This window comes from Podarcis tiliguerta (genome assembly GCF_965153285.1).
Source record: "Podarcis tiliguerta genome assembly, chromosome: 16".
NCBI classification, from domain to species: Eukaryota; Metazoa; Chordata; class Lepidosauria; order Squamata; family Lacertidae; genus Podarcis; species Podarcis tiliguerta.
The window spans coordinates 10179862-10201138 of NC_139549.1; the positions used below are offsets into that span (position 1 = coordinate 10179862).

Here is a 21277-nt window from a genome sequence, read left to right on the forward strand (position 1 = left end):
GCCAGTACCCTTCCCATCTCTCTCTGTGCCCCCAAACCTTCTATCTTATTCTTTTCTTTCGAAAGTGTCATCCATCACTTTCGCAGTCAGTTGAAATATTAAGTTTCGTTTCCTCATTTTTCCTCCGTTTATTGTTTGCCCGGCAGATTCTCGAGGACTCTGCCTTGGAATGGTTGACTGAGGGAAGAAAAAGTGCCTCACACCACGTTGCAAGAGGCAAACTGGAGCCATTTCCCCCCCTCCCCCACTATTCCACAAATCAGCATCAGAAGCTGTCATGCAGAGTCAGACCACTGGTCCATTGAGCTGAGTAATGCAGTAGCCTTACTCTGTGAAAATCAGTTGCCAGGACTGAAATCCCTGCCTCTCCACAGCCGTCAGTTAAGTCTCTTACTCCCCAGGGCTTTCCCCAAGCAATCAGAGACTGCGCCTGTGTGCAGCCAACCTCTGCTCCGCCTTTTTCATGCCTCTTCTGGTTCTGGGAGACAAGTGGGGAAGGGAGCTTGTCGCAGCAGGTGGGAGAGACATCTGTGATGCAGCCTGACTTATCTCCGCCTCTTGGCCTCCCTCATCCCACTCTCCTGCCTCCGATTCTGGACTCCTCTCTGCCACCGACTCTCCCAGCTCACTAAACCCTGTGACCTCTTCCTCTTCCGAAACCTCCTCTTGCTAGTCTTCTCCCTCTGACCACTTGCATCGCCGCCCCACCACCAATCCCAGGGCTCTGAGCCTTCCTCCTTTGGTGGTTTTCCAGTGGGTTCCTCCCGTTCCTCTGCAGCCAAAAAGTCAGTGACACGGGCCCAGTGAAAACGTGGTTTCAGATGCATCTTCCACCGCTTTGTGTGTGTCAGCCAAGCCAGTAACAAACTTTGCAGCCTTAGCCAGGTGATGAAAAGAGACACAATTCTCTCCGAGGTTCCTGGTCCCTACCCCAAAAGCAAAGAAGGCAACACACCCTCCATACCAACGTAGATCCGTTTATTGTTAAATGTTATAAATATAGAATTTGTCACAGAAGCCACGGTATTTCCTCTTCCTCCCTCTTTGCCTCCCCCCACAACTCCAAAACCCTTCGCCCAAGAATTCTGAGGTTTGCTGTTGTACAACTGTCCACCGAGACACCACTCACGAGCACCAGGATTTGCAGATAAGGCAGTTGCCAAATTTGGCTTTCAAAAACCTCCCCTCCAAAGGATTTACCATTACAATGCTGACTGGTTAGAAACCTGTATGGAGAGGACTGTGGACTATCTCCTGTACAATGCAGATTTGGAACGACAGCATCCCTATGGAAGCATAGGATTTTTGGAGGGGAGAGGTAACTCCAGCATTGAAGCTTAAGGATCCTGGGTTGGCAAGAAAGGGCACACTCTTTTCCTCTCCACCTTAAATAAATATTTCGGGTTAATCCTGTTCCTTCATGCGTCTGGGTTTGACTCCTCTGGAACTTTTTCTTGTTGAGGTGGAGGAAATAAGGTCAAGACTCACCTTGCCCCTCTGCATTCTCACCTGGGGGGAAGATGCTGTAGCTTAAGAACATGAGCAAAGCCCGGCTGCATCAGGGCAATGGCCCACCTAATCCTGTATCCTGTTCTCACAGTGGCCAAGCAGATGCCTCAACAAGCAGGATCTGAGCAGCTAGTATGCAAAGATGGCAAGGTTGTCTGGAGCAAGGATTGTTCCATGTGTGGAGCAGGATTGTGGGGAAGAGAAGATTGGAGCACGGCTATTTTGATTATTGCACTCTGCCCTCTCCCAGGTTTCACAGGGGTTGAGATTTTGCATCCTAATCAGACAAATCTCCCCCCAAAGGCAGTTCATTCAGGTCCCACTATCTGAACGCAATGCGTCCCCTGGAAATCGTTCGGGAGGCAAGAGTTCATATAAGGAGTCGATTATTTCCATTGATTCCTATGGGGGAATTTCTAATACGTTCCCAGCCATGGAAGTTTGGCCTCTAAAAGCCATAAGAAATAAATACAAATTAAACCCGCCCCTTAGGAAAACCCTCTGAAACCTTACTGAAATACAGATCGCTACGGTTCAGTTCTGTCCCTCAGCCAACCAGCAAAAGGCAAACAAGGAAGTAAAAAATGTTCCCTGTTTGGATATCTGAATTTGCAATGTTTGGGTGTTTGCAATGTGTATAGCGGGGTTTGGGTAGTAATTCCTCATGTTTGGATAAGTGAATTCTTGCAGAGTGAGTGTTTGGAAAGCAGTAACCGCATATTTATGTACATGTTGATCTCCTATATCGCAGTTTGATTTTTTTTTACAAAAATCATTAATAGAATATTAATATTAATAAAAATAAAATTAATTAGTAAAAGTAAAAGCAAAAAAGTTCAACTTTTTCGTAGTGGTGATGAGGGAAATAGTCTGGAAACTCAGAATTTACAGTTCAGCAGCTTAGGAGGTTTCCTTTCGTCCTCATCTTCTTAGTTAATTTGTCCAGTGCAAGAGAATCTCTCATTGATCTTTTGAGCCCTGCTGAGATCCTTGTGACAGGGAGTTCCGCTGGACAGAGCATAACATTCCAGGCTTGAGGGACACAGCTAGCTTTGCAAAGCATTCTCTAGTTGTCCTCACTGCTTTGGAGAGGGTTGCTCGCTCACCACACATTTGCAAGGGGTGGATTTTTTTGGCACATCTATAGAAGAGATTCTTTCAGTTGTTGAAATTGTGCTGCTTGTTCGCCTTCAGGCAATTTGAAACTCACCAGAGGTGAGTAGGCGAGTGTCTATTTCCAAGCTTGTTTGCAGAACTCATCCCACATTCACACTGAAGCCCAACAATATCCCTGAATTTACCTGGCTCAGCCAGGTTCTGGCTAACCCCCCCTTGCCAAGTCCAATTGTAGGGTGTGCTCCACCTACAGTTCATCATTGGCCATTGTGGGGTTGGTGTAGGAGAAGGGAGCATTACCATTCCTGGGAAGATTCTGTGGGAAAAACACACAGAGAAAGGAAACGGTTAGTACAAGCACCTAAGACATGTAGGAAGTTGTGCTTTGGCGCTAAACATCCCCTGCTGAGCGACTAACCATATTCACATATTTGGCTCCAGGGTTGCCAACTTCTCTCTACTGGCCTTGCTCCTCTGCCATTAGTAAGAGAGAAATGGAACAGGAGTTGCAATGCTTCTTGAATTGCTGTGCCAGAAAAAGTCCCCCCAATGGAATTTCTATCTGTCCAGTGTGTTATATTCAAACCGAAGGATGGGAGAGAAAATAGATTCAGTTTGGATTTGCAGCAGAACCTACTGAATTCGGACTTTCCAAAATAATACAAGAATGGAAACACAGCCCTTCTTTGAAATCTGTACTTTGAATTCTGAGATGCAATTCCCCAAATAACGTTTACTAAAAATGTCTATATTGTGGGGATGTAACACATACAAAATGCATTATATTAGAATAAATCATTTGCAAAAATATGTATGTTAAGTCAAAACGGCATACAAAAATGTGGGTTTTTAAAGGAGAAATTTGTACTAATAAGCTGATGAGTTTTCATGAGGATTCTGCCTCCCTACTCCCCCCCCCAAAAAAAAATCACAAACCACAGTAGGAAGTTGGAAAAATGAGAAACAGAGAGACTCTAAATGGGCGGGACCATTCATCCCTACTTAGAGCAGATCCATTGACATGAATGGCCATTAATGGCTAACGGGCATTTCAGTTGATTTAGTTTTGAGTAAAACTGGATACAGCATAGAGAAAAAGTAGAGTGATCGGCACAGGCTTGCCAACAGTTTTACGCACTCTGATCCTGTGAACATTCAACAGCAACCTGCTTATCTGAAAGGGTTTAAACTGGGAGTCGTGGGTCCAAATCTTGACCCATTCACAGACTCGTGGGTTTATAGCTTGGCGGCAACAAAGCCTCCTGCCCATGTAAAACTTCATCCTTCCTGATTTGACACTTGAATGAATAACGTACGCATGGACAAACATAGGTTTTAAAATTCTTAATATTGGAATGTCCTGTGTAAATTCTATTTACACAGAAGGGGCCACTGAGACCTTTACCTTGGCAACAGGGAAGTTCAGAAGCGAAAATGTCCAAAATTCTTTTGTGAGGTGTGCCAGTCATCAGGCCCCATAAAAGACGTATTATGCCTCCTGTTCCCAGCAAAGGCACGAGGAGTTATTTTGTCACGTAACAATAAAAAGCAAACAAATGTGCCTCTTTGCATGCTAAAAAGGTTGGAACTTGGAGGATATGAGCAAATAAAGGCAGCTCAGCTGCAAGGTGTACAGGTGAGGCAAGTGGCAGAAATAGGGTACTATTGCAGGGTGGGGAGGCAGATTTTGGATGACGCCACCTGTGGACAGCTTTGCCTTGGTAAGGGCCGGCATGTGTGAAGGCTTCCTGGAACATTGTTAACATCCCTTAGCCTTGCTTTTGAAAACATCTTTGTGAGCGACCTTGAGCCAAGGGAACATGAAAACGGGTTGTACATTTAAACCAGGTGGACCCAGTTGCAACACAGAGTGCTAAGGCTGCAGCCCGCCCGCCAGCCCTGCCCTTTTGCAGCATTATCCATTCCACCCAGAAGGGATGCGGGTGGCGCTGTGGGTTAAACCACAGAGCCTAGGGCTTGCCGATCAGAAGGTCGGCAGTTCGAATCCCCGCGACGGGGTGAGCTCCCGTTGCTCGGTCCCTGCTCCTGCCAGCCTAGCAGTTTGAAAGCACGTCAAAGTGCAAGTAGATAAATAGGTACCGCTCCGGCGGGAAGGTAAACGGCGTTTCCGTGCGCTGCTCTGGTTCGCCAGAAGCGGCTTAGTCATGCTGGCCACATGACCCGGAAGCTGTATGCCGGCTCCTTCAGCCAATAAAGCGAGATGAGCGCCGCAACCCCAGAGTCGGTCATGACTGGACCTAATGGTCAGGGGTCCCTTTACCTTTTACCATTCCACCCATCCCAAACAAAAGGCACTAAGGCTCACTGAACATGCTCTGTCTTTACTCAGTTGTTTTTGGGACCCCTGCTCTTTAGGTTCCCCCCTTCAAAATATTTTCTATGCACTTCTGCAAACCTCAAGGGTTTCCCAAAGGCTGCCGGTGCCTCCATCTTGTGTAAGTGTGGGGAACCTTTGGTCCTCAAAAAATTGATGAACGGCAACTCTCATCATTGCTGGCGGTGGGTCATGCTTGCTGGGACTGATGGGAGTTGTAGTTCAGCAGCATCTGGGGGGGGGCTAAAGGTTTCTCACATGGGTGGCTCTGTTCCAGCTGTGGGTCATGAGCTTCACAGGATGGTCTGATTGGCCATTGTTGGGACATAAGAACGCCCTGTTGGATCAGGCCAAAGGCCGATTTAACCCAGCATCCTTTCCCCCACAGCGGTCCATCAGAAAAGGAAGTCCACTGGGAGGGCATGGACCCGAGACCCTTCCCTCACTGTAACCCATAAGAGCATCACAAGTGGCCTCCAAGATCCGACCAGTGGCCCTGTCCTCACAGTGGCCAAGCAGATGCCGCCATAGGAAGACTGATATGCTCCACGGAGGACCTTAAGGTCCATAAATAGCAACACTCTAGCGGTCCTGGGCCCTAAGGAAGTCAGATTAGCCTCAACCAGAGGCAGGGCCTTTTCAACACTGGCCCCAGCTTGGTGGAACGCTCTGTCTCATGAGACCAGGGCCCTGCAGGATCTGATTTCTTTCTGCAGGGCCTGTAAGACAGAGTTGTTCTGCCTGGCCTTTGGCTTGGAATCAATTTGATTCCCTCCCCCTCTTTCTTTTTTCCTTTCTCCTTCTGAGTTGGAACTCCTATTTGCGGACTTCCCTGGCTTTTTTCTGGCCCACATAGGACCAGTCTGGATAGTTAGCCTTGGTGAAGACTTGATGTTTTTATCCCCCAAAAAGTTTTTGATTGAGATCCACTGAAATGAGGCTGCATTTTAATGTTTTAATGTTGTATTTTAATCTTGTTTTTTAAGCTGTATTCTAATCAATTGTTTTGGTATTTGGTGTTAGCCGCCCTGAGCCTGGTCTTGGCTGGGGAGGGCGGGGTATAAATAAATTATTATTATTATTATTATTATTATTATTATTATTATTATTATTATTATCATTATTATTATTATTATAGCGGGACCTGAGCACATCAGCAGCTCTGCCTCCAACAGGGGAGGTAGAATATAGCCATCAATAGAGTGGTTTAACAGTCAATCCCAGGAAACTCTGGAAATTGTCACTCTAGGAGACAAATTGAGGGTGTCCTAACAACTCTTAGCTCCCCAAACGAACTACAGCTCCTATAATTATTTTTTGAGGGGGAAGCCATGACTATTTAAAGTGCTACTATAGTGCTTAAGGTTGTGGCCTAAGTTCTCCTTAGAGTTGACCTGTTGGGGAGCTATGTTTGCCACCGCCATCCATTGCAATGGGTTTGCTCTGAGTAGCACAGACACTGGATACAGCCTTCCATGTCCTTCACTTCCCCCTGTATCTCTCTCTCAGAAGCAAAGGGCTCAGGTGCATTTCCACCTTTCTCTGTGGAACACTGAGGGCTAGCGCCTTGCTTATCCCCTTCCGAGAAGGGAAAAGCCAAGGTGGAGCAAGCTGAACTAAAGGGCCGGGCACATGCAATTGCCCCAACGTCCAGAAGGCCCAGATCGACCCCACTGAGTGTCGCTACCGCAGAGGGGTTAAAAACGCTGGGAGCAGCAGCCAGCTGCTGAGGAAACAGCCTTGGAAGGCAGCCAGAAACATCACAAGCAGCTCAATGTCGTGTGTAAACATTGCCCAGTCACGAGGCTGGGGAGCGGCCAGGCCAGCTGAGGTGCTGGCCACGTATCCCCAGGCAGCCACACCAAGGGCAAAGGGCCTCAGTCCTAGCCTGGGACCACCACCACGTCCCCCCTCTGCGGTCTAAACAGCGATGCCCGTTGTATTCATTTGCAGCAAGGGGACAGGGCGGAAGGGAGGAGGGTGAAGCCATTCCAGGGACGTGCGGTGCCAGGCTTGACCCTGCTCCCTCTTTCTCGCTCCCCTCCTCCTAGATTTGCAAACGGTTCCAGGGCGCCGAGCTAAATATTTGCTCAACGTCTCCATGTTTGCTCAGCAGAGCCGCATAGGGAACAGGACAGATGCACCCGGCTCTGTGGGGAACGGCGCAAGGCCGAGGTGACTTTAGCAGGCCTCTCCCTGCCACATGTGCAATGTCACCCACCCTTTCCTGAGAGCCACCTAATGCCCGAGAGGCCCTGCTGGGGTCGGTTGGCGCAGGTCGCCTTGGCAACATGGCCTACCCAGCCATGACGGTCACGCTGACCGTTCTCAAGGGTCAGCGGCCTGTCAGGAAGCAGGGTGGGTGGGTGGGTGTTATCCGTGGAAGTTCCCCAGGCCTCAGCCTTGGAGGAAGGAAAAAGGTTTCCATGGCAACAGGTCGAAGGCTGCCTCAGGCGCGCTAGGCCGAAGCCTTGGCCGAAGCAGCCGTTGCCACGGTGACCACAGCTGCGGCCTTTCGCACCGGCTGCCCCATGAAAGATTAACTCAGGGGTGGAGGGGTGGTGGGTGTTATCTGTGGAAGTTCCCCAGGCCTCAGCCTTGGAGGAAGGGGAAAGGTTTCCGTGGCAACAGGTCGAAGGCTGCCTCAGGCGCGCTAGGCCGAAGCCTTGGCCGAAGCAGCCGTTGGCCGTTGCCACGGTGACCACAGCTGCGGCCTTTCGCACCGGCTGCCCCATGAAAGATTAACTCAGGGGTGGAGGGGTGGTGGGTGTTATCTGTGGAAGTTCCCCAGGCCTCAGCCTTGGAGGAAGGGGAAAGGTTTCCGTGGCAACAGGTCGAAGGCTGCCTCAGGCGCGCTAGGCCGAAGCCTTGGCCGAAGCAGCCGTTGGCCGTTGCCACGGTGACCACAGCTGCGGCCTTTCGCACCGGCTGCCCCATTAGAGATTAACTCAGGGGTGGAGGTGGAGGGCAGGGAGACTCGCTCTGGGGTTCGAGGGCAGCGGTGAAACCGTTGTGTCACGAAGGATGAGAGGCAGGGGCTTCAGGGTGTCCTCCATCATGCCTGGCAGAGATGTTGGCTGCAGGGGAAACCCCTTGACGTCGCTCAGCGAGCAGAGGCTCTGCCCGCAAGGGGATTGCAAAGTAAAGGCTGACACAGGGGGAGTAATACAGGCTAGGGAAATGGGTAGGACAGGCAGGGATAATCAGAGGCAAATAACTGACTTGCGGCCCCATCTCGCCTGCAAACATGGTGGGGCTTGGGATAGTTCCCATTATGCCCCAACCCCTCCTATTCTTAGGGCCTGACTGGAAGTCTACGTTTGTTTACCTACTTCTGTCCAATTTTTCAGATTTTAAGCTCATTGGGGGCAGGGGCCTGTACTCCTGGAGTCCCTCTAGTGTCAATGTGGGTGGTTTTTAAAAATATTATTATTTCAATTTATATCTCGCCCTTCCTCCTGAAGGTGCCAAGGGTGAGAATAGTAATAATAATAATAATAATAATAATAATAATAATAATAATACACCATTCTGAAGACATATGAAGGCAACCCTGTAAAGGGAAGTTTTTAATATTTGATGTCTTTTAATGTGTCGGACGCTGCCCAGAGTTGCTGGGGTAGCCCAGTCAGATGTACAGCATAATATTATTAATAATAATTCTAAAAACAGTTAAAACTTTCTAACAGCATTTAAAAACAGTCCCTCAGACAGTGAACCCAGGGTTGCCAGGAACAATGTCTTTCAGGCATCAAATGCCTGGGTGAGCAGGAATGCTTTTAAATTGTTCCTGAAAGCTACCAGGCGCACTTCCCCAGAGCCCCACATAAATAACACTGGTGACAAGTAGGTGCCATGTGGCAAATTCATGCCTGCCTGCATGAAACCATTAACTATTTCTATGGGGCTTCTTTATGGGGGGGAGGGGGAGAGAAAATAGATTATAGGTAGGGGAGGCACTAGGAATGGAAACAGAAACTGAGCTTGATTGACCAAGGGCCTGACTCTGTATAAGGCAGCTTCCTCCATTCCTGTTTCATAGAATTGTAGAATTGGAAGGGACCACGAGGGTCATTTAGTCCAACCCCCTGCAATGCAGAAATCTTTCAACCAACATGGGGCTCGAACCCATGAACCTCAGGTTAAGGCTCTCATGTTCTACCGACTGAGCTATGGTCTCAGCCCTGTGCTTAGAATCATGAGGCCTTTCTTTTTGAGGGAAGGGATGTAGCTCATGGGTAGAGCATCTGCTTTGCATGTAGAAGGTCCCAGGTTCAATTCACTGCATCTCTAGGTAGGGCTGCCAGTCAGTGCAAACAACACATAGCTAGATGGACCAACGGTCTGAGTCGGTATAAAGCAGCATGCTGTTTTAATCAGCCCTTCATTCAGAAACTTGAGGACTAGAATCTTTCTCTTAAGGGGAAAGGTCATAGTTCAGGTGAGAGCATCTCCGGCCCCCCTGTCTGAAATCATGGGGAGCTGCTGCCAGTCAGTGAAGACAATATTAGGCTAGATGGGCCAATGGGCTTATTCGGATGCATGGGAGTTCTAACATTCCTATGTACTATGTCCTGGGTCACTAAAGAGCACCCCAAGATTTGGGTTGGGTGAGTGACTCTTGCTCACCTCGCTGTATGGGTTAGGCTTGCTTCCGGGGGCAACGTATCGCCCGTGTGTGTGGTACGTCGGGTACTCACTCATGACGTGGTAGGAGTCTTGGTTGCTGAGCAAATCAAGCTTCCCCCGGTGATTCCGTCGACACCAGTAGATGATCTGGGAGGGAGTGAAGAAGAGTAAGAATAAGGAAAGGCCATGTTGTGGGAGACTGGGAAGGTGAGAGAGAGCTGTGAGAGCAGGGGGTTAGACTAGATGACCCGTTGGGTCCCTTCCAGTTCTAGGACTCCAAGTTCTACTTCTGAGTAACAATGTATGACAGAAATGGGGAGCCTATTTTCATCAGCGGGCTGCATTCCTTCTGGGCAACCTTCCGAGGGCGACATGCCGCTAGTAGGTGGGGCCAAAGAGCTATTAGCAATCAAAGGGTATTAGCTAGGGTAGCTAGAGGAAGCCTCCAGCTTCAGAGGCACTCTACCTCTGAATGCCAGTTGGGAAAGAGTAACAGCTGCTGCTATTGTTGCCCTGTTTGTGAGTTTTTTGGAGGCAGGCGCTTGGCTGCTGTAGTGGAAAACAGGGGGCTGGAATAAATGGGTCTTTGTGGCCTGATCCAGCAAGGCTCTTCTTAAGGCTCTTTAGCCACAGCAGCTCAATGGCACTTCCATGCTCCGTGGCAGTACCTCCAAAGGGCATATACTGGGGTGGCAAGGAAAACAGAAGGGTTGTCGGGACAAGAGATTTAGCTCTATGTTTCATTTTACCCAATACACTATGGTGCATACGCAGCCTGGCAATCACCCTGTTGTTCTGTGCAATGGAATCTGCAACATGCACACTAATTTGCCTCATTTATTCTGGTTACATACCAGAATATTCTGGTTTTATATATATATTATATACTATATACCAGAATATTCTGGTTATAGGGACGCGGGTGGCACTGTGGGTTAAACCACAGGGCCTAGGACTTGCTGATCAGAAGGTCGGCGGTTCGAATCCCCGCAACGGGGTGAGCTCCCATTGCTCGGTCCCTGCTCCTGCCAACCTAGCAGTTCAAAAGCACGTCAAAGTGCAAGTAAATAAATAGGTACCGCTCCGGCGGGAAGGTAAACGGCGTTTCCATGCGCTGCTCTGGTTCGCCAGAAGCGGCTTAGTCATGCTGGCCACATGACCTGGAACCTGTACGCTGGCTCCCTCGGCCAATAAAGCGAGATGAGCGCCGCAACCCCAGAGTCGGTCACGACTGGACCTAATGGTCAGGGGTCCCTTTACCTTTATTCTGGTTATGGCAATGAGGACTAGAAATCGCCAGGCACGTCTGATTCACTGCTGAGTAATAGGCTGCTAAGCTAGATAGACACGAGGCCTGATCCTGCAGGTTCTTTCTTATGTTCCCCATATCTGCCAGGTGGTCCATTGGCTCTGCCCCAACCACACCCACTAGTCTTGCACCTCTGGCTCTGAGGTTATATACAGCCAGCTCCCTGAGTCTCCAGCCGCCTGGCGGGTTGATGTAGCTGGTGGCGGAGCTGTTGCTTTGGGCCCAGTGGGTCTGCACCTCCACCAGCTTGATTTTGAGAAAGAAGGCTGAGAGGCTTACCAGGATCAGGAAGGCGATGAGCGCCAGGAGAAGAAGGATGGAAACTAAGACAAGGAGAGCAATGCCCCAGCCTGGGACAGTCTCTGCGTGAGTGGTTGTAGTCGAGGTTGTTGTTGGGGTGGTTGCCTTTGAGGGCGGGGTGGTGGAGGGTTCCGTGGCGTCTGAGGTCACTGGAAGATAGCAAAGAATCCCATTAATTACCCACTTTAGGGAAACACCTGAGGGATTTGTGGCTGATGAAAAAGAGACATGCCTGTGGTTCTCTTCGGGGATTGGTACTAGAGGTGGGCAAGATTTGATTCAATTTTCAGGATTCCATACGCCTTTGTAACCGAAAGCCCCCTTCACTGCATTTCACCATCAGCCATTTTCCATTTCATTCAAGAGCAGTTTGTTGATCTCTGTCCTCCTAGCTATCTGAGGGTGTTGTTGATGTCCCACCCCCTGTTTTATTGTCCCTTTCTGCTATTTCTTTGGACACTGCAGATCCATGCGGGGAGAGGTGCCCTCCCCAGCTGCGGCAGGATCAGCCTCTGGAGAAGCCCAGTGAAGCAGCTAAGCCAACCTTAAACCTGCAGGAATGGGTATGAATGGGCGTCTCAAATGGGAGTCTCCTCCATGACCATTTTGGGAGGAATGGAAAATTTGTGGGGAAGATCCATGGCTCATCTGCGTTGCATGCAGATGGTTCCAAGTTCAGTCCCTGGCATCTTCAGGCTGGGAGAGACCCCTGTCTGAATGGAATACCCTGAAGGATTATGGGAATTGTACTTTTCTAAAGGTGCTGGGAATTGTAGCTCCCTGTGATAAAGTACAATGGTGCCTCGCAAGACGAAATTAATTCGTTCTGCGAGTTTTTTCGTCTTGTGAATTTTCCGTCTTGCGAAGCACGGTTTCCCATAGGAAATGCATTGACGGTTTCCCATAGGAATGCATTGAAAAAGGCGCAAGACGTTTTCGTCTTGCGAAGCAAGCCCATAGGGAAATTTGTCTTGCGAAGCAACTCAAAAAACAAAAAACTATTTCGTCTTGCGAGTATTTTGTCTTGCGAGGCATTCGTCTTGCAAGGTACCACTGTACAGTTCCCGGGATCCAGGGGCGAGGTTTGCTTAAATGTTTGGTGTTTAACCATTAACAAGGATTTTTGCCTGTGAATGAGACAGTCCTCGCTCTCCTCCCACCTCCCAAAGTGAACCCTGTGCTCCCTCCAGATCTGCTCCAGAAGGCCATGGGAACCCTAGAACAGTTTCAGGAGGGGTGTGGGGAGAGGAGAGCGTTTCCCTGCACAAGGAGAAAGCCTCATGCTGATGGAGGAAGAGATCTAGCACTACGCTGGAGTCCACCCAACAGCCTTGAAATGTATGGTGCATTCTCTGCTTTGAACATCATGCCACTGTTTTGCATAATACAATGTGCAATGAGCATACTAATCTGTAGAAGCAACACTGAGTGCTAGAAACCTGCCTAGACTTCCAGGAAGAGAATTCTGTGTCTTGAACTGCACAAGGGGCTCTGAGTCTTGTGTCGCAGACACAGCCTGAGGGATGCTTTGCTGTAATACCCAGCCCCCCACTGTTCATCCTTCAGACCTTCACCTTTAATCTGAGTCAGGGTGAGACCCTGCCGTTTGTCTTCAGGTGCGTCACTCAGAGCAGTGCGGAGCTTATCGGCGGAAACATCTGCACTTTCCTCGAAGCGTACCGTTGTATCTGCCAGCACTGAGCCATTTCTGTATGTTAGAAAGGGAAAAGAGAAGCGTTGGCGGATCTGGAACTGCAGCTTGACAGCCCCACACTCCCATCACTCAGCAGAAGAGCAGCTGCTTTGCATGCAGAAGGTCTTTGGTTTAAATCTCTGGCTTTGCCAGGGAATGCGGCCAGAGAGGATTGTTTTCTGCCTGAGCATCAATTGGCATGAAACCAGAATTGTAGAGTTGGAGGGGACTTCAAGGGCCATCTATTCCACCCCCCTGCAGTGGAGACATGTACATGCTTAGCAGAAACACAGAGAGACACAGGAAGCTGCCCTATACTCAGCGGGACCCACGACCCACCTAGCTCAGGTGGGTGCCCTCATATAATCCCCCTTCCGTACCTGAAAGAATTCACCGTGTATCCTAGATATTTCCCTTCAGCAGGGCATCCTGTGCAGTTGAAAACGTCCTCATACTGCGGAAAGAAAAGGGTAGTACGGATGTTGTATTATGCTATTAACTCTTTTTCTGAGGCTTGAGACATGGCTGGGATGCAGTCAGCTTTCTCACTTTCTGTTTGCCCCACCCCACCCCACAGGAAAACAGAGGCACAGGGGAGAACGTGTGGGGCAGGAGGGACGAGAAGGAATAGAAGACTGCATATAGGGGCTGACAATCCCCAGGAAACTGCGTCACAAACCTGGAAGCCCCATAGCTCTGCCGTGGCACAGAGATATCTGCCTTACTCTTTACAGATGAGCAGGCCCCACCCCACCCCCGGAATGAGAGGCTGGGGGGCAGCATTTCCCTCCCCTGTGCGAGGGGGCACCCAGGGGGGTGGAAAGGTTGTAAAACTTACCATCTTCCTGATTCTCGCCTCCAGGTTCTGGTACGCTTCGGAGGACGAATTCGACAAGTCGTCAGTAAAATCCATTGTGATGTGGAAAGTGATGGTGAACTTCTGCTCTATAGGAGGCTTAGGTGTGGTTGTCTTTGAGGTGGTGCTAGCTGGGGTGGGAGAAGGTGTCGTCGTCGTCTCCTGCTTGGTCACTGAGGTGAAAGGAAATGATCTCATTAGGACCCCTCCCTGAGGGAAAAGATTTGTGGCGGAGGAAGAAGAGGCAGGCCTGTTGTCCTGCTCAGGGATTGTGCCTAGAGGTGGTCAAGCTTGGGTTGGAGTCTTACTTTCAGGATTACGGGAAGCCCCCTTCTTTGCATTTGTCCCACTCCCAGCCCTTTTCAGTTCCATTGATCTCCCCCATACATAGTCGTTGCGAGGGTTGTTGAAGTTTGAGCATCTCTTTCTGCTCTTTCTATGGGCACCACCTAAGCAGGAAGCAGATCAATGGGGCGAGAGGGGCCCCCAGCCGGAGCAGGAGGAGTCCCCGGAAGGAGACCCGAAAGCTGCCTCCACAGTCAAGCGTTCCAGCCCACCATCACCCCACAATGAAAAGAATGTGTAGGTAGGAACAGGTGTTTCCGGTGGGAGTCCCCTCCATGTCCATTTACTCCTCTCCCTTTGGGGAGGAATGGGGAAGCTGTAGGGAAGACCCATAGCTAACTGGGTAGATCATCTGTGGTAGAATAAGCTGGATTCTGCACCCTCAGTACATCCCTCAAGCTCTGAACCCAGCATACGTTTAAATGCATGGGTTATCTGCAAGGACCCTGGGAACCAGGTTGCTAAGGATGCTCGGAATCATAGCTCTGTGAGCGCTCAAACACTATTCCCAGGATACTTGGGGGCAAGCTGAAGCGGGCGGCATGCAGCTACTGCGTCCAGTCCTTGCAAGGCTTGCTGCTTGCTCAATGGGACATTTCCCCCTCTCCTTCCTCCCTGCCCAAGTGAAGCCTGTGCCCTCTCCAGATCTGCTCCAGAGGTCTGGGGGGAACCCCCAGAGCAGTTTCATGAGGGGTGCGGTGAGAGGAGAGCGTTCCCCTGTGCAGGGAGAAATCCTTGTGCCAACAGATGGAGAGGTTGAGTGCTACTTTGGTGCCAAACCAAAAGGCCTTAAATATTTGGTGTGTTTCCTGCCTGAGAGTCATGCTGTTGTTTTGCATAATGCAATCTGCGGTGTGCATACTAATCTACAGAAATCATCCCAGTTTCAGCACTGAGGGCCGGAAACCTGCCTAGACTTCCAGGAAGGGAATTCTGTGCCTGGAGCTGCACAAGAGGCTCTGAGTCTTGTGTCGCAGACACAGCCCGAGGGATGCCTTCTCTGGTATATAGCCCCCCACTGTTCATCCTTCAGCCCTTCACCTTTAATCTGAGTCAGGGTGAGACCCTGCCGTTTGTCTTCAGGTGCGTCGCTCAGAGCAGTGCGGAGCTTATCGGCGGAAACATCTGCACTTTCCTGGAAGCGTACCGTTGTATCTGCCAGCACTGAACCGCTACTGTACATTGGAAAGGGAAAAGAGAAGCGTTGGCGGATCTGGAACTGCAGCTTGACAGCCCCACACTCCCATCACTCAGCAGAAGAGCAGCTGCTTTGCATGCAGAAGGTCCTTGGTTTAAATCTCTGGCTTTGCCAGGGAACGCGGCCAGAGAGGTTTGTTTTCTGGCTGAGCATCAATTGGCATGAAACCAGAATTGTAGAGTTGGAGGGGACCTCAAGGGCCATCTCTTCCACCCCCCTGCAGTGGAGACATGTACATGCTTAGCAGAAACACAGAGAGACACAGGAAGCTGCCCTATACTCAGCTGGACCCACGACCCACCTAGCTCAGGTGGGTGCCCTCATTTAATCCCCCTTCCGTACCTGAAAGAATTCACCGTGTATCCTAGATATTTCCCTTCAGCAGGGCATCCTGTGCAGTTGAAAACGTCCTCATACTGTGGAAAGAAAAGGGTAGTACGGATGTTGTATTATGCTATTAATTCTTTTTCTGAGGCTTGAGACATGGCTGGGATGAAGTCAGCCTTCTCACTTTCTGTTTGCCCCACCCCACCCCACAGGAAAACAGAGGCACAGGGGAGAACGTATGGGGCAGGAGGGATGAGAGGGAATAGAAGACTGCATATAGGGGCTGACAATCCCCAGGAAACTGCGTCACAAACCTGGAAGCCCCATAGCTCTGCAGTGGCACAGAGATATCTGCCTTACTCTTTACAGATGAGCAGACCCCACCCCACCCCCGGAATGAGAGGCTGGGGGGCAGCATTTCCCTCCCCTGTGCGAGGGGGCACCCAAGGGGGTTGGAAAGGTTGTAAAACTTACCATCTTCCTGATTCTCGCCTCCAGGTTCTGGTACGCTTCGGAGGACGGATTAGACAAGTCCTCAGTAAAATCCATTGCGATGTGGAAAGTGATGGTGAACGTCTGCTCTATGGGAGGCTTAGGTGTGGTTGTCTTTGAGGTGGTGCTAGCTGGGGTGGGAGAAGGTGTCGTCGTCGTCTCCTGCTTGGTCACTGAGGTGAAAGGAAATGATCTCATTAGGACCCCTCCCTGAAGGAAAAGATTTGTGGCGGAGGAAGAAGAGGCAGGCCTGCTGTCCTGCTCAGGGATTGTGCCTGGAGGTGCTCAAGCTTGGGTTGGAGTCTTACTTTCAAAATCACGGGAAGCCCCTTCTTTGCATTTGTCCCACTCCCAGCCCTTCTTTCAGTTCCATTGATCTCCATCCCCATACATAGTCCCCTGCAGGGGTTATTGATGTTTGAGCATCTCTTTCTGCTCTTTCTATGGGCAGCACCTAAGCAGGAAGCAGATCAATGGGGCGAGAGGGGCCCCCCAGCCGGAGCAGGAGGAGTCCCCGGAAGGAGACCCGAAAGCTGCCTCCACAGTCAAGCGTTCCAGCCCACCATCACCCCACAATGAAAAGAATGTGTAGGTAGGAACAGGTGTTTCCGGTGGGAGTCCCCTCCATGTCCATTTACTCCTCTCCCTTTGGGGAGGAATGGGAAAGCTGTAGGGAAGACCCATAGCTAACTGGGTAGATCATCTGTGGTAGAATAAGCTGGATTCTGCAACCTCACTACGTCCCTCAAGCTCTGAACCCACCATACGTTTAAATGCATGGGTTATCTGCAAGGACCCTGGGAACCAGGTTGCTAAGGATGCTCGGAATCATAGCTCTGTGAGTGCTCAAGCACTATTCCCAGGATACTTGGGGGCAAGCTGAAGCGGGCGGCATGCAGCTGCTATGTCCTGTCCTCGCAAGGCTTGCTGCTTGCTCAATGGGACATTTCCCCCTCTCCTCCCTCCCGCACAAGTGAACCCTGTGTCCTCTCCAGATCTGCTCCAGAGGTCTGGGGGGAACCCCCAGAGCAGTTTCATGAGGGGTGTGGTGAGAGGAGAGCGTCCCCCTGTGCAGGGAGAAATCCTTGTGCCAATAGATGGAGAGGTTGAGTGCTACTTTGTTGTCCAACCAAAAGGCCTTAAATATTTGGTGTGTTTCCTGCCTGAGCATCATGCTCTTGTTTTGCATAATGCAATCTGCGGTGTGCATATTAATCTACAGAAATCATCCCAGTTTCAGCACTGAGGGCTGGAAACCTGCCTAGACTTCCAGGAAAGGAATTCTGTGCCTGGAGCTGCACAAGAGGCTCTGAGTCTTGTGTCGCAGACAGAGCTTGAGGGAAGCTTTGCTGTAGTAGCCAGCCGCCCACTATTCATCCTTCAGCCCTTCACCTTCAATCTGGGTCAGGTTGAGACCCTGCCATTGGCCTTCTGTTGCGTTGCTCAGAGCAGTTCTGATCACTCCGGCGGAAACATCTGCGCTTTTCTCGAAGAGTACCGTTGTATCTGCCAGCACTGAACCGCTACTGTACGTTGGAAAGGGAAAAGAGAAGCGTTGGCGGATCTGGAACTGCAGCTTGACAGCCCCACACTCCCATCACTCAGCAGAAGAGCAGCTGCTTTGCATGCAGAAGGTCCTTGGTTTAAATCTCTGGCTTTGCCAGGGAACGCGGCCAGAGAGGATTGTTTTCTGGCTGAGCATCAATTGGCATGAAACCAGAATTGTAGAGGTGGAAGAGACCTCAAGGGCCGTTTATTCCTTCCCCCTGCAGTGGAGGAACACGCATGCTTTGAAGAAATAGAGGAAAAGAAGAAGTTGCTATATGGTGAGCTGCCCCATTGGTCCACCCAGTTCAGTATCATCTGCACTGACTGGAAGTAGCTCTCCAGGGTTTTAGATCGGCGGTCTTTCCCAGCCTTACCTGGAGAAGCTGGGGGTTGAACGTGGGACCTTCTGCATGCCAAGCAGATGCTCTGCCACTGAGCATTCTGCATTCTGGCCCTTGAATGTAGTGCTTGGCTGTGTTGAGCATGCCCTGGCACTTCAATGTTGTACAATGGTTTGTGGAAACACGCCTTCAGTGCCTGGCCCAAAAGAAACAACCCTGAAAGTCTTTCAATAGTGGAACTTGCTTACTCAGAAACGGTTTCACCCCTCTTTGTTGGGGTTATTTTGGAGAGTGCCACTTATCAACAATGCTGTGGCCGTGGATTTACTGCACATTGGCATGGGGTTGCACTAGATGACTTTTCAGTTCCCTTGCATCACTATGATTTGTACCAGTGGTGGTGCACATAATTCATATTGAAAGTTGAAATGTTGGATTTGAAATGTGACCGTTCATAAGTGAGTGGAGAAACTGTATGTTTCAGACCAAATTGTGTGCGAGTGGGTGTACACAGATGCCACATCCAATGAATTTTGAGCTGAAATTATTCCAGTGCATGTTTGTATTTTAAGAAGCATGATTAATGTAAGAAAATAAAGACACAACAGCTCTCAAGGATTGACTCTTCCCATAGGAACCAACCTGGACCCTTCAATCATCATCTGAGGTCCTTCCTCTGTGAGAGGTTCAGAAGGCTTGTGGGATGTTGTCCCTAAGGAGGTTCACCTGGCACCTTCATTACATATATTTAAGCGCCAGGTAACAATATTCCTCTTATCTTGGGCCTTTGGTTAATTAAACCATCTATCTCGCCTTTTATTTTTTTCTATTGCTTTTGTTTGTTAGTATGTTATGTATTTTTGTGGTTTTATATTGTAAACCATTGTAAACTGTCTGTCTATCTATCTATCTATCTATCTATCTATCTATCTATCTATCTATCTATCTCTCCACATCATCTATTTACAGCAAACCTATACCACACTGAAGAGACGTAGATTTCCCCCAAAGAATCCTGGGAGTTGCAGGTTCTTAAGGGTGCCAAGAATTGTTAGGCGGCTCCTGTTTCCTTCCCAGAGATAAAATGTCCAGAGTGGTTTAACAACCAATCCCTCTCCCCAAGGAAATCTGGGAATTGTAGCCCTGGGAGGAGAAAAGGGACTTCCAAACAGCTCTCAGGACCTGTAACAAACTACAGCTCCCAGGATTCTTTGGAGGAAGCCATGACAGTTTAAAGTGACATGGTAACACTTTAAATGGAAGATGTGGATTTGAACAGAGTGCGGTTGGGATTCATGTGCAGAAGTGCACACCCCAATTTGGTGGCTTCCAACACATATAAAAACCAAACATTTTTTGCTTTCATGTTTCCGTGTGGCTGTGAAGTACTTTACAGGTAATTGGGCAACACTAAAGGATACTGAAGAGCATGGTGAAGGTATTTCTTAAGCTTTCAGCAGCAAGAGCTGTATTTTGCAGCACTACGGAAAGAGGACAAGCTGTTCTGAATGAGACCCTTGCAGTCAGTATAGGGTTGGGAGCAGGTGGGTGCAGTTAAGCTGCTCTTGTTTTTGTGAGAACCAGAAAACCCAGCATGACACTTTTCACCAGCCCTCATTTAATCCACCTTCCATACCTGAATCCGTTCACAGTGAATCCAAGATATGTCCCATATTCAGCATGGCACGCAGAGCAGTTGTAAATGTCCTCATACTGTGGAAGAAAGGGGAGGTATGCATTTTGTATTAGGAGATAAACTCAGTTTCTAGGGCCCAATCCTTGACTGGTTCTGCCCTCCCCGTGATACAGAGTCACAGAGGGAAAAGTGTGGGGCAGCCATAGCTAGAGGAGATCGCGCACAGAAAGGGTTTTACAATCACCATTAAGCCAAGGTCTAGAGGGACCCTGGATGCAGCTCCCCGACTCCTTCATAGCTCCGTGGAAGGGGAGAGATACCTGCCTTACTCTTTACAGATGAGCAGGCCCCACCCCACCACCAGACTGAGAGGCTGGGGGGCAGCATTCCCTCTCCCCTGTGCCCCCTCCCACAGGGGGGTGGAAAGGTTGTAAAACTTACCATCTTCCTGATTCTCGCCTCCAGGTTCTGGTACGCTTCGGAGGACGAATTATTCAGGTCGTCAGTAAAATCCATTGCGATGTGGAAAGTGATGGTGAACGTCTGCTCTATGGGAGGCTTAGGTGTGGTTATCTTTGAGGTGGTGCTAGTCGTGGTGGGAGAAGGTGTCGTTGTCTCCTGCTTGGTCACTGAGGTGAAAGGAAATGATCTCATTAGGACCCCTCCCTGAAGGAAAAGATTTGTGGCGGAGGAAGAAGAGGCAGGCCTGCTGTCCTGCTCAGGGATTGTGCCTAGAGCTGCTCAAGCTTGGGTTGGAGTCTTACTTTCAGGATTACGGGAAGCCCCCTTCTTTGCATTTGTCCCACTCCCAGCCCTTTTCAGTTCCATTGATCTCCATCCCCATATATAGTCACCTGCGGGGGTTGTTGAAGTTTGAGCATCTCTTTCTGCTCTTTCTATGGGCACTCCCTAAGCAGGAAGCAGATCAATGGGGCGAGAGGGGCCTCCCAGCTGGAGCAGGAGGAGTCCCCGGAAGGAGACCCGAAAGCTGCCTCCACAGTCAAGCGTTCCAGCCCACCATCACCCCGCAATGGAAGGAATGTGTAGGTAGGAAAGGGTGTTTCCGGTGGGAGTCCCCTCCATGTCCATTTACTCCTCTCCCTTCGGGAAGGAATGGGAAAGCTGTAGGGAAGACCCATAGCTAACTGGGTAGATCATCTGTGGTAGAATAAGCTGGATTCTGCAACCTCACTACGTCCCTCAAGCTCTGAACCCACCATACGTTTAAATGCATGGGTTATCTGCAAGGACCCTGGGAACCAGGTTGCTAAGGATGCTCGGAATCATAGCTCTGTGAGCGCTCAAGCACTATTCCCAGGATACCTGGGGGCAAGCTGAAACGGGCGGCATGCAGCTACTGCGTCCAGTCCTCGCAAGGCTTGCTGCTTGCTCAATGGGACATTTCCCCCTCTCCTTCCTCCCGGCCCAAGTGAAGCCTGTGTCCTCTCCAGATCTGCTCCAGAGGTCTGGGGGGAACCCCCAGAGCAGTTTCAGGAGGGGTGTGGTGAGAGGAGAGCGTCCCCCTGTGCAGGGAGAAATCCTTGTGCCAACAGATGGAGAGGTTGAGTGCTACTTTGGTGCCAAACCAAGAGGCCTTAAATATTTGGTGTGTTTCCTGCCTGAGCGTCATGCTGTTGTTTTGC

At 49.9% G+C, this 21277-nt stretch overlaps 1 protein-coding gene and 1 long non-coding RNA gene across 2 annotated transcripts; one reads left to right on the forward strand and one right to left on the reverse strand.

The window, feature by feature from the left end:
- Positions 1-1302: 1302 nt before the first annotated feature.
- On the reverse strand, positions 1303-20956 carry LOC310666978 (uncharacterized protein). Its single transcript, XM_083418552.1, has 12 exons — positions 20076-20956; positions 19635-19711; positions 17502-17635; positions 16092-16282; positions 15633-15706; positions 15134-15267; positions 13730-13920; positions 13272-13345; positions 12773-12906; positions 11178-11347; positions 9590-9736; positions 1303-2941 (listed from the first exon to the last, which is right to left on the reverse strand). Exons 1-12 carry the CDS (start codon positions 20286-20288, stop codon positions 2873-2875), a joined length of 1608 nt encoding a protein of 535 aa, XP_083274678.1. The 5' UTR covers positions 20289-20956; the 3' UTR covers positions 1303-2872.
- On the forward strand, positions 11145-15263 carry LOC310667057. Its single transcript, XR_014506156.1, has 3 exons — positions 11145-11264; positions 11664-11761; positions 15176-15263. It is a non-coding gene; the product is annotated as an uncharacterized lncRNA (long non-coding RNA).
- Positions 20957-21277: the final 321 nt, after the last annotated feature.

Excerpts from the sequence above, each read along its gene's own strand:
- LOC310666978 (XM_083418552.1), bottom strand. The coding sequence starts at position 20,288 with ATGAGATCATTTCCTTTCACCTCAGTGACCAAGCAGGAGACAACGACA. Across the intron at positions 15,268-15,632 it reads TACACGGTGAATTCTTTCAG|TAGCGGTTCAGTGCTGGCAG; the intron begins GTACGGAAGGGG and ends TCCAATGTACAG. Across the intron at positions 9,737-11,177 it reads TCATCGCCTTCCTGATCCTG|ATCATCTACTGGTGTCGACG; the intron begins GTAAGCCTCTCA and ends ACTCCCTCCCAG.